The sequence below is a fragment of the Lagenorhynchus albirostris genome, chromosome 2 (genome assembly GCF_949774975.1).
Source record: "Lagenorhynchus albirostris chromosome 2, mLagAlb1.1, whole genome shotgun sequence".
NCBI classification, from domain to species: Eukaryota; Metazoa; Chordata; class Mammalia; order Artiodactyla; family Delphinidae; genus Lagenorhynchus; species Lagenorhynchus albirostris.
In genome coordinates, this window is record NC_083096.1 from 174351590 (window position 1) to 174370289 (window position 18700).

General features: G+C 45.4%; 1 protein-coding gene across 9 annotated transcripts in view; it reads right to left on the minus strand.

The window, feature by feature from the left end:
- DDI2 (DNA damage inducible 1 homolog 2) overlaps positions 1-9719 on the minus strand; it is a 42612-nt gene extending 32893 nt beyond the window's left edge. For 2 of the 9 annotated variants that reach the window (XM_060141365.1, XM_060141363.1), the window contains exon 1: positions 9404-9702. In XM_060141365.1, the coding sequence (XP_059997348.1) occupies positions 9404-9541 (138 nt within the window). In that variant the 5' untranslated portion in view covers positions 9542-9702. Of the gene's footprint in view, positions 1-732; positions 1348-9403 lie in introns of all 9 variants that reach the window. The other 7 variants (XM_060141367.1, XM_060141364.1, XM_060141358.1 and 4 more) reach the window with 6 other exon arrangements.
- Positions 9720-18700: the final 8981 nt, after the last annotated feature.

Below are 18700 nucleotides of genomic sequence, written 5' to 3' on the forward strand. Positions count from 1 at the left end.
AAAGCACCGAGAAGCAACATGTCACAAAACAGAAAGACTACAGTTTTCCTCTTCATTAGAGAATGTCACTCCCTGCTCAACACCCTCCAGTGATTTCCCATCATACCTAGAATAAAAGCCAAAATCCTTCTCGTCAACTATTAGGGCCAAACAATTCGGCTCCCTGGCTCCCCCATGACCTCATCTCATACCATGATTGCTATTCCTCAAATAATACCAGCAACTTCCCCCTCAAGGCTGTTTCACTTGTTGTTCTCTCTACCTGAGGAATGTTCTTTCCCGGGTCATTTTTTTAAGGTCTCTGATCAAACACTATCTCTTCAGAGTCCTTCCCTAATATTTAAAATGCACCCTCACCTCCCATATTATATATTTTTTCTTTATGGTCTCTCTGTCCCACTAAAATGTAAGCTACTCTGAGGACAAGGACTTTACTTTTTTCACCATATCCCAAATGCCTAGAACAGGGGCCTGGTAGATAAATAATGCCCAAGTATTTGCTGAATTAAAGGACAAATAAAGCTATGGGAAGTAGACAATTTTAGATTTAATATTGAGCAGGGAGGGAAATGGGAATGATTTATTTTGGGGATGATAACTGCAATACTATTAAATAATATGTTCACTCCCCACCCACAAGTTTTAGTGAGATATAATTGACATACAACACTGTATTAGTTTTAGTTGTACAACATAATGATGTGATATATGTATATATTGTAAAATGATTACCATGATATGTTTTGTTAACATCCATCACCCCATATAGTTATAAATTTTTCTTCTTGTGATGAGAACTTTTTTTTTTTTTTTTTCCTGGTACGCGGGTCTCTTACTGCTGTGGCCTCTCCCGTTGCGGAGCACAGGCTCCGGACGCGCAGGCTCAGCGGCCATGGCTCACGGGCCCAGCCGCTCCGCGGCATGTGGGATCTTCCCGGACCGGGGCACGAACCCATGTCTCCTGCGTTGGCAGGCGGACTCTCAACCACTGCGCCACCAGGGAAGCCCCCGTGATGAGAACTTTTAAGATCTACTCTTAGCAACTTTCAAATATATGATACAGTGTTGTTAACTCCAGTCACCCTGCAGTACATGACTGTACTGTGTCCACTTTTAAATGGTCTCACACACAAGCTTCCCGAGTTCTTCCTTCTCTTCGACCTTCCCCAAACTTTTATCACTTTTATGTTTATGAGTGGAAGATAACAGTGGAAGAAATTTAAAAAAGAACAATTAAACACAGATGGAAAAAAGGGTCAGGGATGTATTACTAAGGAAAATATTTTTATGATGTGCAATCGAACACTGAAGAAAGCCTGAGAGCATAAAAACAGATGAAACAACGGGCTGTGGAAAGAAAAGGGACAAAGGGCATACTATGATTTCACCATGAAGGAACACAAAACCTAACCCGCATCATGACCTACTCTGTAGAGGGGCATTCAGAACAGACTCTGGCTTTGAAAGGTTTTCTTCTTAACAATTCACTTTCCACGAGGCCACTGGCAAACTGAGGAACTTGAGTTCTGTCCTGGCTCTGACAGGGCCCCTGACACTCAGCTGGTCCAGGCTTCACAGTTCCCATTTGTCAAGCAAGCAGTTGGGGCTAGATAATCATTACACCTATCCCTTCCAGGTCTTTCTGCTACACTACCATTTTATAATGTTTCCTCAAGTGTCCTCATAGCTCTCATAGTAAAATTGCCTGACACAGAACCTGAAAAATACAGGAGTTAAACCGGAAAAAAAAAAGATCTGTCATATCTGATCTCAGAATTTGCAATGACATGAGAAATAGAACAGGAAACTCAATTTAGTTCCTTCCAAAATCAAATACTTCTGCGGTTAAACAAAAAAATGATCTGCAGAATTTGTAGGCTGAATTATATTTTTTAAGTTCTATACAGGACTAGAAAAAGTATCGTTAGTTCTTACCCTCACCTGCGAAGTTAAAATTTGTTACAATAGATTGCAACTGTCATTCTATCGACCCATTCACTCTCCCTTATTTAAGCATATATCTCATAGTAAAAGTATACCAGAATCAACGTAGATGGTTTGCAATACAACCTGAGTCACATTATAACTTCTGGGATTGCTTTAAAAACCACCACAAATCTGAAGTGACAAGTGTCATGGGTTGAGGTGTGCAGCAAGAAAGAGGCATGCAAGAGAAATGCCATGCAGGCAGTTCCTACAAGGGGGCTTCAACTCTGTGAAGCAACCACAATGAAAGTACCAGTGGCCTAAGGCCTACTCCTTAATTTTCTAGGGTCAGAAATTCAACTATCAGTATATTTAGAGACACAGGATCAGTCAACGTACTCTAACTGTACTTATAAGAGAACATTTACTTGTCTACAACGAGAAATCAAACTCAGGAGAATCAGAATGCTCCTATCCACAAGATCCCTGAATTTTCTACAGGCTGGAAATGCTACATGGAAAGCCATATTAAAATAGCAGACGGCTACCACTGAGTGAGCTCCTACTGGGAGCCGGCATCTTACTAGGTTCTCGCAGTCTTCCACCTAATCCTCGTATCCTCTCGTTTAAGTCTCATAATCAATTTATGAAGTAGATATTAATTGTCCCATTTCATGTACAGGGAAACAAATTACTGTTAGGTGACCTGAGGCTCCATAGCTATTGAGAAGAGAACTGGGATTGGAGCCACATCTGCCTGACTTTATAGCCCACACTCTTTCCTAGTACCACATACAACTTTCCCAAATATAAGTCCAAAGTGGCATGGTGAATTAGCTGGGTGACCTTTACAAGAGCTATTAAGCCACCTATCACTCCTAAGGGCCTCTACTCACCAGGGGGATCAAATGCTGTCCACTGCTCAATGTATCCCCTGCCCTGAACATGAAGAAAGGAGCACTCACTACCAACCCCTCACTCTCTGATTCCCATTTTACAGATGCCATACATCATTCCATCACTGTTCAGCTAAACAGTTTTTCCTCAGCAGACAACATAATTTTTTAAAAAGAAGGCGGCCTGACCTAACAACAAAAATGTAAGATCCAGGTAGTCAGTACCATCCAACATGTAACATGAAGTGTGGAAGACTGCTATCTGCCCCAATCTCCTAAAAATACTAGACTGCAGAATGTGGGTAAGGATCAAACATTCTTCATACTGACAAAGCAGCAGGTGTATACCATTCTAGTCCAAGGACATAGATGAGACAAACAGTAGCTTAGTTGAAATTATGACTGCCACAAAGAACTGGTTTTTTTTTGTTGTTGTTAAAATAGGCTTAAGAATCTAAGACAATTATTCTGCAGCTTGAGTTCCAGAATAAATCGGAATGATTTTCCAACTTAATATGAGTATCTAGTAGACCAATGGTTTCAAATTTCTACCAGTCAAAACAAAATGAGTTTTGTTTATGGCATTGGTGATACTTTCTACCATTCATAATACCCAGCTCAAAGGTTATAAGGCTCAAAATTCAATTTTTGCCAGTTATAAGAACATACAACAGAAAAATTTATACAGCTACATGTCTTTTTTTTGCGGTACACGGGTCTTTCACTGTTGTGGCCTCTCCCGCTGTGGAGCACAGGCTCCGGACGCACAGGCTCAGCGGCCATGGCTCATGGGCCCAGCCGCTCCGCAGCATGTGGGATCTTCCCGGACCGGGGCTTGAACCCGTGTCCCCTGCATCGGCAGGCAGACTCTCGACCACTGCGCCACCAGGGAAGCCCCGCTACAAGTCTTAATCTCCAAAACTGGCACAACTGCTAGTACTTCTCCAGAGGAGGCACCCTAGAGACTGAATTCTCATCTTAACCAATATTTAACAATACACTAATTAATACAACTCCAAAGCCTTTAGGCATGATGTCAAATGTTTCCTGGTCTCTGAATGAGAGATTTCAATCAATCAACAGAAATCATAACAGTACATTTCTAGCATTAAGGATCATAAACTGGCCACGAAACCCTTGGAATCACATTTGAATGGCTTCATAATAGTATCTACCATTAGTTGAAAGCCCACTATATGCCAAGTGATCTACACATACCATCCCATGTAATAGTCAGCTTGACTTTTACAACCCTTCTGGAAGATAACTTGACAAGTTACTAAAAGCCTCCCAAAAGACCTGGCAATTCCATATCTAAGACTTTATCCTGAGGAAATAATCAGAAATGGAGACAAAGCCTTAAGTATAGGGCTTCCCTGGTGGCGCAGTGGTTGAGAATCTGCCTGCCAATGCAGGGAACACGGGTTCGAGCCCTGGTCTGGGAAGATCCCACATGCTGCGGAGCAACTAGGCCCGTGAGCCACAACTACTGAGCCTGCGCATCTGGAGCTTGTGCTCCGCAACAAGAGAGGCCGCGACAGTGAGCAGCCCGCGCACCGCGATGAAGAGTGGCGCCCGCTCGCTGCAACTAGAGAAAGCCCTCACACAGAAACGAAGACCCAACACAGTCAAAAATAAATATAAATAAATAAAAACAAAAAAACCCCACAAACCTGAGGGACATCCTAGATTCCTTTAAAAAAAAAAAAAGCCTTAAGTATTTAGGTATCCATGGACATGTTACTCATAACTGCTTCCAAATGTCCCCAATTCAATTCAAATGCCCAGCAAGGGACTTCCCTGGAGGCTAAGTGGTTAAGAATCCACCTGCCAATGCAGGGGACATAGGTTCAAGTGCTGGTCCGGGAAGATCCCACATGCCGCGGAGCAACTAAGCCCGTGTGCCACAACTACTGAGCCTGCCCTCTAAAGTCCCCGAGCCACAACTACTGAGCCCACGTGCCACAACTACTGAAGCCCACGTGCCTAGAGCCCGTGCTCCACAACAAGAGAAGCCACCGCAATGAGAAGCCTGCGCACCGCAATTAAGAGTAGCCCCCACTCGCCCCAACTAAAGAAAGCCCATCTGCAGCAACGAAGACCCAATGCAGCCAAATTTTAAATAAATAAATAAATAAATAGTAGACCATCACAAACTCTCTTGTCTCCCTCCCTCCTTTCCTTCTTTTTTTTAAAGTTTTTTTAAAAAAAATTAATTAATTAATTTATTTTTGGCTGTGCTGGGTCTTTGTTGCTGCGTGTGGGCTTTCTCTAGTTGCAGTGGGCGGGGGCTACTGTTCGTTGTGGTGCACAGGCTTCTCATTGCGGTGGCTTCTCTTGTTGCGGAGCATGGGCTCTAGGCGCCTGGGCTTCAGGAGTTGTGGCTTGCGGGCTCTACAGAGTGCAGGCTTAGTAGTTGGGGTGCACGGGCTTAGTTGCTCCATGGTATGTGGCATCTTTCTGGACCAGGGCTCGAACCTGTGTCCCCTGCATTGGCAGGCGGATTCTTAACCACTGCGCCACCAGGGAAGCCCTCCTTTCCTTCTTAAAAAAAAAAAAAAAAAAAAAGCACAGCAATGAAAACTGTTAAATAAATTGCAGTACATCTGTATGATGGTATATTATGTGGCCATTAAAATGATAAACTGCAAGAATTTGAAATGTTATGGGAAAATGCTGACAATGCAGTGTTGACTGAAGAAAGGTATGAAATTGTTTATTACAGTTCAGGCCATATGTTTTAAAGATATATTTTAACTACATAAGAAGAAAAAAATACATTAAAAAGCAAACTGCAGTTATCTCTGAGTTATAAGGTAATAAGTAATGGTGTTCTTTTCTCCTCTTCTATATGTTACAAGTTTTCTATAATGAATATGTGGTATTTATCAGAAAAGAAATACATGAAAATTACCTGTGAAAATAAACATGCCAAAACCAGCTGCAAAAGAAATTCTGTTTCTACTGGTTTAAAATAGTGTTTTGGGCTTCTCTGTTGGCGCAGTGGTTAAGAATCTGCCTGCCAATGCAGGGGACACGGGTTTGGGCCCTGGTCTGGGAAGATCTCACATGCCGCGGAGCAAATAAGCCCGTGAGCCACAACTACTGAGCCCATGTGCCACAACTACTGAAGCCCACGTGCCTAGAGCCCGTGCTCCAGAATAAGAGAAGCCACTGCAATGAGAAGCCCACACACCGCAACGAAGACCCAACACAATCAAAAATAAATAAATAAATTTATTTAAAAATACTAACAATAAATAAAATAGTGTTTTACAGGGACTTTCCTGGTGGCGCAGTGGTTAAGAATCTGCCTGCCAACTCAGAGGACACGGGTTTGAGCCCTGGTCCGGGAAGATCCCACATGCTGCAGAGCAACTAAGCCTGTACGCCACAACTACTGAGCCCACGTGCCACAACTACTGAAGCCTGAGCGCCTAGAGCCCATGCTCCTCATCAAGAGAAGCCACTGCAATGAGAAGCCCGCGCACCGCAACAAAGAGTAGCCCCCGCTCACCACCAACTAGAGAAGGCCTGTGTGCAACAACGAAGACCAACGCAGCCAAAAATAAAATAAATATACAAATAAATAAAAATAAACAAAATAGTTCTTATTTTAAACAAAATAAAAAAACAAATAGATCATGCTGTGTGCAGAGCTGCATTTCCAGGAACAGTTACTGCTATTATTTGGTATTTAAATATGCCTTCATTTGAGAGTTCTTATACATTCTGCACACTTTTTTTTTTTAACCACATGCCACCTACAGGGGTAAATTATAACAATCTTTCAAAAATGCAAAGATATTAATTTCAAGTGAAGCTAAGTTCTTAATAATTGTTTGAAGTTCCTCTAGCCAAGTCTGCATCAAAGCATCAAGCAGGGCCATGACCGGCTTCCAAACCCACACTTGTGTTAAGAGATGGAACATGCCCAGCTTCAATCACATGTGCAAGTGGAGATTGTTCCTATTCTAAATTTGTTATCACTGCATTATAACTACTGTAATCAGACTAGAGCTGTTAAAAATTAACACCCTTTCCAAGCATATCCTTATGCACAGTCGATGCTGATGCTGAAAGACTGAATTATAAACCAGTGATTCTTAATGTGGGGCAGACATGCGACACAGTTCTTTAAGGATGTAGGAAGAAAACAGAAAATAATTAGAATTTGCATTTCCATTTTAGTTTATCCTTCCTTAAATTCTATCCTGTACCTGTTTATAATGACCTAAGGTATTACTTCATGTATATAATTGATGTTTACAGCTATTACATACATGTAATATACATGCATTTATATTATGCATACACCATTAGTTCATATATATTATTTATTATATACATCACACAGATGCATGTTCCAAAACATTTTACTCAGAGGGATACGTGACCAAAAAAGTTTGCAGACCAGTGGTCTGGACACACAATAACAGAAAAGAATAGCCAAAAACAAGAAAAAAAAAATTCCCGTTAGAAATGGAGTCAGAAATGGAGGTGAAGGAACGAGAACAGAGAAGGGAAGTAAGAGGAGTAAAGGTAAAGAGACCAGGAGAACTTGGAGAGGAAGAAGGGGAAGAGGAGTAATATGGGAGAACCCTGGGAGGTAAACGAGGGGTGGGGGGAGGCCCCAAGTAAGTGAAAATGATGTATTTGTGCATAAAAACTACAATGATATTTACTATTATGACTTGGTGAAAGGAAATGACTCAAGTGTCTAGGGTGGATCCTGTTCCTGCTTGATGGGCAAGCAACTGAAAGACAACGGACCACCAGACATCCTAAAATAGACACTGTGTTAGGTTACAATGGAGCCAACAGAACAAACTTGAAAAACAGGAGCTGTTTACCGGCTATGTAATACAGGCTTAACACTAGTTGGAGCCCAGGTTTCCATATGCTAATTTGGCTTGGGAAGGAAGTGAATGCCAAAACACTGACCTAATGAATAAGAAAGAATTTGGAGTTAGCCTAACCGTTCAATTAATAAGGTACTGCTAACCTTCCGCACTGGCAGGACAGTGCCTGCCTTACCATACAATTAATCGTCTTTCGATCTGACACCCTCTTTTGGCTACAGCCATCTCAAAAAGTGCAGGAATACAGAAATCACAATCTTTGTCTTCTCCCAAGCCCAACAAAGTCAATTTACATTTTAATTTTTTATTTCCCCCACCAGCTGGTGATTATAACCAGGGTAAAAGCACAGCCAGAGGGAAGAGAAACAACTGAAAAAGCCACCTTCAAAAATCTGATTTGATTTTCCCTCCCTACTTAAACTGCTCTTTTCTAGCTCTCTACCTGAGGGATTCACTGACAGGAGCTGGTTCCTGAGTTTTTGTGGTTTCTTTTTTTTTTTACAGAAGTTCCAAGAATCCCTTTTGCCAGAATGCCTATTTGAGTGACACCTTGTGCCCCCAAATAAATTCTTTCTTGATATTCAGCTTATGCCAAGGTTCTAAAGTTCAAAGTGTAAAGGAATCATACTCACTTCTGAACAAAATATTGACACACTTGTTTACCGTAGCACAGGGCAGAACAAGCTGTAGTGAGGCAATAGTTTTTGGAACTATTTCATAACTGCAGTAGAAAATCAAGATTTACCTTCTGGAGCCTTGGATGACTTCTATAATTTTCTTAATGTTTAGACTATGCCCTCCGAGGCCCACTTATCAAGTCAGGATTTAGATGTTTCAGTGTGAAGGCCACAGAGTTATTGCCACCAAATCTGTCTGGTGGCAGCGTCAGAGCATTTTAAGAATACATTTTAAGAATAAATTAAAATGTAAGAGCAGCTTAATTTCTTTCCAGCAGGGCAAGGGAAATGAAACAACCAAATCACACTGAGGCCATATTTAAGCAAATATCCTCATCTAGCACTGAGCTTTGAACTCACCCAAACTGAACTGTGACCTGAAAGAAAGAGGGATCTTGGCCTACTACCAGGGAAGAAACCACAGAAACAGTTTCGGTTGAACTAATAAATTACTTTAAAAAAATAATAATTTAACCAGAAACGCATGTGGTAGGGAAAAGAGCATTTCCAGAGGCTTCAAAACAAGGTGGTGCAAGTCTCAAACTTTTCCCTTCACTTCGAGCGCAAATCTCTACACTTAAAGGTAAATTACGTTTACTTAGGCAAAAAAGCAGATGAACATCCATCTACCACAGTGATCCAAACTGGTATTTCTGGTTGGGGAAGCAGAATGCATGAACTCTTGCAAATCTACGGCTTCTTCTTAGGTCTACGCCGACACCCCAAACTCAAGAAATTAGAGAAGGGGTCAAAGAGCCACAAGGTGGGGCGGACCGCCCGACAGTGCACGCGCTCCTCAGGCTGCAGTGGGTGCGTCTGCGGTCAGGTTCTCCGCTCTCTCCCCCAGCACCCCACCCCACGCTTGGGGCGTATGGGGGCAGCCACCGATTCCAGCTCCCTCCCGGATGCGGGGGTGGGCTGGGAACGGCCATCCTGCTTCTCCTCCACCCCCCAATTCCTCACCAGCAGCAAAAGGAGTGCGTGAGGCCCCGAGGCGGGAGGGCTAGCTCCGGAGGGAGGCCCCACTCGCCGCTCAGCGTACCTGGCTCTCGGCTGCGGGGATGCCGGACTCGAGCTCACACAGCGCGCGGAAGTTGTGCAGCTCGAAGTCGGCGTCGACCTGGAGGGAAAAGGTCACCTCGGAGAGGTCCCTCCGCACACAGTACACGGTGAGCAGCATGGCCCGGGCCCGACCCAGCTCGGCTCGGCCCGGCCTCGGCGCGGGGCGGCGGCGGCGGCGGGGCCTGGCTGGTGCTGCAGGCGGACGGCGCGGGCTGCTCGCTCGCCCGCCCGTTCGCTCCTTCCCTCCCTCACACACGCTCAGTGACTCACTCCCTCCCACCCTCACCAGCAAGTACAGCCGCCACCACCCGCCTGCAACTTCGTCTGCCTGCCTGCCGGCCTGCCTGCCTCCCACCGCTGCCGCCAAGCGCGCCAGCCGCCCGGCGCCCCGCCCCGCCGCAACGCCGATGCCGTAAAGCCCGCCTGACCCGCTCCGCCTTCGCGGCGCAGCGGAGGGGCGGAGCTGGGAAGGGGAGGCGGGAAGTAGGAGAGGATTGCAGGGCTCTGGGGACGGGAGAGGGTGGAAGGGCGAGGAAAGGGGAGCAAACGAAGAGAAAGAAATAAGTATTAATTGCTTGATTTAGTAAGTGACGTCGGTGGAGGACTCCAAAATCTCATTTATTCATCCGACAGGCATTTATTGAGCGCGTGTTGGCAAATAGCCACGTGGGTACAAAAATGCGTAAAAATACAGGTCTTTGCCCTTAACGAACTCTCAAACTGATACAGGAGACTGAGAACCTAGCAGATTGTTCTCAGACATATTTTCCAAAGTAGAAATTGAGGCTCAGACAGCTTACTTTTCTTCTTGTTCTGATGATTTAGGGTTAAAACCAAAATCACGAACCCCTGCTCACTGGCCCCTGCTTTGCTCTTCAGCCCTGCCTCCTGAGCCCTGTCTGCACTCTGCCCTCTCTGCCATATTGTGACTTTCAGTTCCTCCTAAGCTCCATTTCCCTGCCTCGTAAATAGTTTTCCCTCTACTTGGACTGCTTCTTTCCTAGCCCTGGCAAACCCCAGCACCTATTGCAGTGCTTTTTATTGGGCACAGCTTAGAATCCACTCGATAAAATATGTGTTACTTTAATGGCCTGTTTAAGGCCACATAGCTGATGAGAAATAGAAGCCCAAAACATGAGGATGAGTCAGAAAACCGAAAGGGAAAGAGGAGGATACAATGGATACAAGATTGGCATCTCCCCATTTACTCCCCACTCCCCCATCCACGGAGTAGGGACACCCTCTTCTATTATAACAGGAGGGAAGGAGGGGTCAGGATGGCTATGGATGCAGGTAAGTGTAGGTAGGTTTGGTGGCAAGAAAGTAAGCGAAAGACCAGCAGAAGATGTATCTCTGTAAGGGAAGAGGGAAGGTTTTCTGTGGAGCATAAAGACAGAAGGTGGAGGGAGGGGGCGGGGTGGAGAAGAGTGGTTGTTATCAGGTACAGAAAGCCCACCACCAATGGCTTACGCAAGTGAGGGTTTATTTTTCTTACGGGATAGGAAGCCTGAAGGTAGACAGCAGCATTGGTTCAGTGACTCAGTGATACAAGGGACAGTATTTTGGCAAATCTTTTGGCCTTTCCCTGAAGGTCATGATATAGCTGGTTGTCTCCACCCCATGCATCATTTTCTTGTTCAAGCAAGAGGTTGCCCAGGAGTCCCCCAGTAGGTTTCTGCTTACATCTGGCCAGAACTGTGTCACACAGATGCAAGAAAAGTCCAGGAAGGGGCTTCCCTGGTGGCGCAGTGATTGAGAGTCCGCCTGTCGATGCAGGGGATACGGGTTCGTGCCCCGGTCCGGGAAGATCCCACATGCCGCGGAGCAGCTAGGCCCGTGAGCCATGGCCGCTGAGCCATGGCCGCTGAGCCTGCGCGTCCGGAGCCTGTGCTCCGCAAGGGGAGAGGCCACAGCAGTGAGAGGCCCGTGTACTGCAAAAAAAAAAAAAAAAAAAAAAGCCAGGAAAAGTGAGTGTTTAGGTTTTCTCACCTCATTAAAAGGTATGAATGGGGTGCGTGGTGGGGGGTGGGGCAGGGGAGGGGTTGTAACAGGTTTTAGGTGAGACATACCTAGCGCCTACTACAGCAGAGAAGGTTTGAAATAACCATTGTAAGTTGAAGCAAATTGAGTAGAGAAATGATGTAGAATTGCCAGATGGTATCAAGGGTTCAGCTGAAGTTAGAATCATGAGCTGACAGATTTTTGTGTTACATTTTTTTCTGTTGGTGCCCAGATGTGAATGATTTTGTTTTCCAAAGATGGCCACGGCAATATCTTCCATCTTATATGTTCATGCTATAATGTAATCATGACATTCCTCCCATTAAGACATGGGGTATATGTCCCTCCATTTGAATTATGGCAGATGGACTTTGGCATAAGTGTCACTGTGTGCCTTCTGAGGCTAGTTCATAAAAGGCAATATAGCTTCTGCCTGATTCTCTTGGAACACTTGCTCTTGGAACCCAGCAGCCATGCTGTGAAGAAGCCCAAACTACCCCAGGCAGTGAGACTACATGGAGATAACATGTATAGACGGTTCAGGCAACAACCTAGCTGAGATCAAAGCCAATTACCAGGAAAACCCTCCTAGAACATGAATGAAGACTCTTCCAGTTGATTTCAACCCTAGCTGTTGAATCATCTCCAGCCTTTGAGTCTTCCCAGCTGAGGCCCCAGACATCATGGAGCTGCCTCCACTGTATTCTTTCTGAATTCCTGACCCACAGAATCTGTGAGCATAATGAAATGGTTATTTTACATGACTAACTTTGGGGTGGTTTGTTACAAAGAACAATAATTGGTACACTGAATATAGGCGCAGCCAATAAACTAAAAAAAAAGAGAGAACTTTTTATTGCAGCATAATACACAAAAAGTGCATGCATTTTAAGTGTATACGGTGAGTTTTCACAAACTGAACACCCCTGTTCAGAACATTATCAGTACCTCAAAAGCCCCCCTTGGGCTTCCCTGGTGGCACAGTGGTTGAGAGTCTGCCTGCTGATGCAGGGGACATGGGTTCGTGCCCCGGTCCGGGAAGATCCCACATGCCGCGGAGTGGCTGGGCCCGTGAGCCATGGCTGCTGAGCCTGCGTGTCCGGAGCCTGTGCTCTGCAACGGGAGAGGCCACAACAGTGAGAGGCCCGCGTACCGCAAAAAAAAAAAAAAGTCCCCCTTATCCTTCTTTCTATAATTAATAGTAATCTTTTAAAATATATATTTATTTGACCGTGCTGGGTCTTAGTTGCGGCATGTGGGATCTTCGATGCCGTGTGTGAGATCTTTAGTTGCGGCATGCGGGATCTTTTAGTTGCAGCATGCGAGATCTAGTTCCATGACCAGGGATTGAACCCGGGCCCCCTGCATTGGGAGCGCAAAGTCTTTAACCACTGGACCACGAGGGATGTCCCATAGCCTTCCTTCTAATCACTAACTCTCCCTCCCCAAACCCCTCCAAGTGTAACCAGTATCCTGACATTTAATAGCATAGATATATTTTGTTTTTCTACCACATATAAGTGGACTCACACAGCATGTAGTCTTGTGTCTGCCTTCTTTCACTTGACATTAAGTGGGTTTTGTCCATATCGTTGTATGTAATTATAACTTGTACATTCTCGTTGTATTTTGTTTGGGAAACACACCATAATTCATCCATTCTGTGGCTGATGGGCATTTGAGTGGGTACATTTTTCCTTGAACCATTTTGACTTATGGTTTTCAAAATTTGCAACCGAAAGAATCCTAACTAATATAAGCCCGCAGCTTTTTACCAATCAGACCCTTTCCTCTTGGGCCTCACTCCTTTGGACTCTGATCAGTTGCCGCCTGTGATCTGGCTCACAGTAGCTCCTCCCACTTCTCTCTCACCACTGTATGAGATGGACTTTGCATCTCTATTACTTGTGACCACAAATAGCTTCAGACATCTCTGGTCCTTAATTCGAAGTCAGGATGGGGTGGGTTGGACAAGGCCTAGACAAGCAGGGCTACCAAGAAGTTCCATGATCATTGCTGTTTGTCAGGAACCTTGCAAATGATTGCTAACTTTGCAATGCTCACTTCTTGCCAGGCACTCCTCCATGAATGTCATGCGTGTTGAGTCATTTAATCCTCACAACAATCCTGTGAGGTATTATCTCCATTTTACCGATGAAGAAACTGAAGCATAGAGAGGGGTCAGTCACTTGCCCAAGGACACACAGATGGAAGCTCGAATTCCAGTCAGGCAATCTGACTTGAGTCTAGGGATTTCCCTGGCAGTCCAGTGGTTAGGACTCCATGCTTCTACTGCTGGGGTGTGTGGGGGGGCAGGGGGCGGGGGGGGGCGCGGGTTCGACCCCTGGTCGGGGAACTAAGATCTCGCAAGTGGCAGGGCATGGCCAATAAATAAATAAATAAAACTCAAGTCCACAGTCTTAACCATTATTTTACACTGCTGAATGTGAGACCTCATTTTATCCTTCTAAAAGCCCTCAGAGATAGGAACAATTAGTATTCATTCCCATTTCATGGATAAGGAAACAGGTGTGGGGATTTTAATTAACTTACCCAAGTTCGCTCAGCTAGTGAGTGGCAGATTCTCCAAACTGGAAGAAACTTGAAGAGTGAAAACATCAATTTGACTAGAACACAAATGCTCTGCCTGCACTTTAAATGTGGGGAAATCTTGCTGTGCTCCAAAACCCTGACTTTCCTCACCATTTGGTCACCACCAGCAAAGTTGCTGTCTACTTTGAGATTCTTGCCTAATTCTTCTGTATTAAAAAGAGCAGGGCTTCCCTGGTGGCGCACTGGTTGAGAGTCCGCCTGCTGATGCAGGGGACACGGGTTCGTGCCCCGGTCTGGGAAGATCCCACATGCCGCGGAGCGGCTGGGCCCGTGAGCCATGGCTGCTGAGCCTGTGCGTCTGGAGCCTGTGCTCCGCAACGGGAGAGGCCACAACAGTGAGAGGCCCACATACCACACACACACAAAAAAGAGCAAATCAGTAAAGATATCTATCCTAGTTGATTTAAAAAATTCCACACAATAGGAATTAAATCTCCCAAATACTGTAAGTATTTGTTTGATATTTGTGCCTGCTTTTTTTTGCGGGGGGTGGGGTCAGCGCTTAACAGTAAACCATTTAATTCTCATAGCTCTGAAGGTTGGGAAGTCCAAGATCAAGGTGCTGACAAATTTGGTGTCTGGTGAGGTTGCCTTTCTTTTTTTTTTTAAAGCAGGTATTGATATATATTGCTCTTTAAAACTTTACTTCCTGATCAGCTCCTGGTTGCTCAAAGAGGCCTATCTCTCCTCATTTTTCCTGGCATGTCAACTGATAGCAGATGATGCTCCATTTTTCTCATTTTACCTTAACACAAAAACTCTTTGGGTTTCCTATTTCTTAGGCTGGGATCATGTGCATATGTATAATGCAATGCCTCCTTCCTTCCCTGCTTATCTTTCCTAAAATCTGATAGCGTTTCAGTCCCACTAAATTCTAGGTCAACTCTTCCTCATTTCAGATGCACCTTGTACTCATTGGGCTATCAAAACATTTCAGGTAAATATGGCTGTAATTTCAAGCGCCTTAATCGCCTACTCAGAAGTTTGGAGCTAGAGATCAATATATACTTTGATTATTAGAGTCAGCCCTGGGCAAAACTACAAAATAAGCCAAAGTTTGTCCTTGGCAAGCTCCTTTCTTGGCTTCTGAACTTTCTCTCCACCTGTTCCTCTTACTTCTCATGTGCTCCTACTTTCTTCACTTGCCTTTTCAAAACTTGCTCTCAAGAAAGGATTTGGACTAATTCACACTAAGGTACTAGTGACAGCGGAAACTCAATATGATCTCTCTTAGGGTATTTGCATTTTAACAGGGTATAAATCATCAGCTGGGCTTCCCTGGTGGCTCAGTGGTTGAGAGTCCGCCTGCCGATGCAGGGGACACGGGTTCGTGCCCTGGTCCGGGAAGATCCCACATGCTGCGGAGCGGCTGGGCCCATGAGCCATGGCCGCTGAGCCTGCGCGTCCGGAGCCTGTGCTCTGCAACGGGAGAGGCCACAACAGTGAGAGGCCCGCATAGCGCAAAAGAGAAAAAAAAAAAAAGATACAAAGTGGATACAAAGCATTCTGAGAGTGGGCACTGCCAATGTCAGAGTCATTACAATACTGTGGATATGTTCAAAGTCCTTTAGCCACATGGAGCAACTTTGGTCCACTCACCATAATCAGCAGTAGAACTGTATGGGGCATAGACCATTTATTTATTTATTTAACACCTACTGCATGTCAGACATTGTTCTAGGTACTAATGGTACAGCAGGAAACAAGGCGAAGTGCCTATCCCCATGGAGTTTATGTTCTAGGAGGGGGTGGCAGACAAAGAACATATAAAATGTGTTAGGTGGTGATAAGTGTTATATAGAAAAAAAAACAAACAAGCAGCAAGCAAGTGTTCGGGAGGGGTGGGGAATTAGGGCACACAGTGGTTGCTACTTTACACATGGTGGTCAGAGAAAGCCTATATTACAAGGTGACACCTGAGCAAATGAATGACGTGAAGGCATGAATCATGTGGACATCTGGAGAGAATACTCAGCACAGGTAACAGCAAGTGCAAAGAACTAAATATGGAAGGATACTGGCCCTGTTGAAGAAACACCATGAAGAACAGAACTTCTGGAGATTAATGAATGAGGAGAAGTGGATAGGAGCCCATCGGACCAGATTATGTGATAAGTAATTGAAAGGACCTTGGCTTTTACTGACTGAAATAAGAAGCCACTGGAGCATGTTGTGCAGAGAAGTAACATGAAAAAAATCACTTTGACTGACTTGTGGAGGAAGGCAAAAGTGGACTAGTTAGAAGGCTATTACAAAAACTCAGGTGAAAGATCATGGGGGAATCTAACCAGTGTGGTAGATGTGCAGGTAGAGAAAAGTGGAGATAGTCAGATTGTGAACTCATTTTGAAGGTATAGCCAATAGGACTCGTTGATGCATTGGATATGGGGTGTGAAAGAAGACCCAAGGACAGCTGCAAGGCATATGCCAGTAGTACTTTATTTTATTTTTTTGTCATACAGAACTTCCCCGACTAGGGATCGAACCCTGCAGTGGAAGCACGGAGTCTTAACCATTGGACCACCAAGAAGTCCTGCCAATAGTACTTCAAACCCCTCTGCTTGCTAGAGGGAAATTTGTTAGAATGAAAGGATTGCCAACAACCTCCTGGGCAGTTTGTAAAAAGAAGAGCTGGGCCATCCCAAGTTCTCTCTTCAAATTCCTTTCAAATTAGATTTTTGTTTTTTCTTTTTGGCCAGGCCTCACAGGCCTGTTGCAGGGTGCCCACACATCCTGGTCTGCACGCTGGGACCTAGACTTCATGAACTGACGTGTGGATAACTAGGCTCCGCCCCCTCACTCACGAGAAGCTGAATTAGTTCTCTAAATTCACAATGTAAGTTCTACCTTTTCAACAACTACTTCAGCAAGACAGTCCCTCTACCCGCCCCCGCCCAAAAAAAACTCCTCTCGTCCCAGATGCAGTATCTCTCTTTTAGCCAGCACTGAATATACTGCCCAATTCAGTATCCTTTATATCCCTCATTTTCACCCCTTGTCACGAAACTTCTTGGCATCCTAACTTTTGCTCGTGTTAAACCGGTTGGTCAGAACTGTCTCTGTTTCGGAAGGCAAATTTCAGCATCTGACGAGTCTTATTCTCAGGAAATGCTCCTGCACGACCAAACTAGACTCTTGAGCCCAATTCAGCACCGTTTCATCGCTTCGCTATAGCCGGCGCAGAAATGCCTCAACTGCCGGTTGCATTTCTCTTCGGTCAAGCCAGCCAAAGCCAGGACTCCTTACGACTCCAGGGCGGAAACCCCAAGAAACGTCCCTCCAGCCCCATCACCACGCCCGCCGTCCCAGAGCCTTGCAGAAACTCGCCTGAGCCGCATCACGTGCCTGCTTTGTAATCTCCCAGTGGGCAGTGGCGTCTGATCACCTGACGCGCGTGACCAATGCCTTGCGTCCGCGCTCTGGGCTCCCGGTTGCTAAGTGACCCCAGCTCCCGCTAGTTTGCGCTGCTTGGCTTTATCCCGGGAGGTAGTGGTGGAAGCTTCAGACCCGGCCCAGGCTCTTGGACACGCCAGTGGAGGGTCTTTTGCGGCTGCTGCCTTCTCTCTGGCGGAATCCCCGATGGTGGCCCCCACACCCTTGCGCCTTCAAGGCTTGAACCTGGGCTTCCGGGCATCCGCGATCAGGCGGGCTCCGGCTCCTCTGGGACTAACCCGGCGGCTGGGGTGCCGCAGGGCCGCACTGGGTGGACCCGGTCCACACTGCCTTGGCCACCTCAGCCTAGAGAACCGGCTCAGACTGTAGTTCCGGCAAGGATGTGACTGAGGCAGTGGCTGGCTGAGAGACAAGTGCCTGTTAGTAGTCCCTGGCGTGGCTTCCTGTAGTTTCCTTCCTTGTGGCTTATGTGAAGACTTAGGCTTGATTGCTTTGGCCAGAAAAGAGACATAGGAACTCTGTGTGCTGTGCTTTCCTGAAACGACTGTGTCTTGAGTACTTGTAGACTGAAGGATAACAGATTTCGATTAAAAAAAAAAGATACTCCCAGAAGTCAAGAGTAAAATACTTTAAAATTTTTTTTTATATATTTAGCAATTTTTTAAAAAAAGCCTTGTCTTTGGGATATCTAGTAACATTGGCAGTCTTTTTGCTGTTCAGCATTTTTGTTTGTTTTTGTTTGTTTTTTGCGGTACGCCGGCCTCTCACTGTTGTGGCCTCTCCCGTTGCGGAGCACAGGCTCCAGATGCGCAGGCTCAGCGGCTATGGCTCACGGGCCCAGCCGCTCTGCGGCATGTGGGGTCTTCCGGGACCGGGGCACGAACCAGTGTACCCTGCATCGGCAGGTGGACTCTCAACCGCTGCGCCACTAGGGAAGCCCACTGTTCAGCATTTTTAATCCAGAAATACCGTGTTGTGCCTGGGACTTCTGTGTACTGCTTGTTAGAAAGTTTGGTATTTCATGTGTTCCTAACATACTTGGATTGGGTTTCACTTATTTCATTCTAATCATCAACTTGTGAAATAAGGTGGGCAGGTTTCGCTTTTTTTTTTTTCATGCATAAGGAAACATGATCAGAGAAACTATTTGCCAGACACCAGTGCTTCTCGAAGTTGAATGTGTATAGCAACCACTTGCGGATCCTGTTAAAATGCATATTATGAGTCTTCAGGTCTGGAGCAGGGCCTGAGAGTTTCTGTGTGTCCAGGA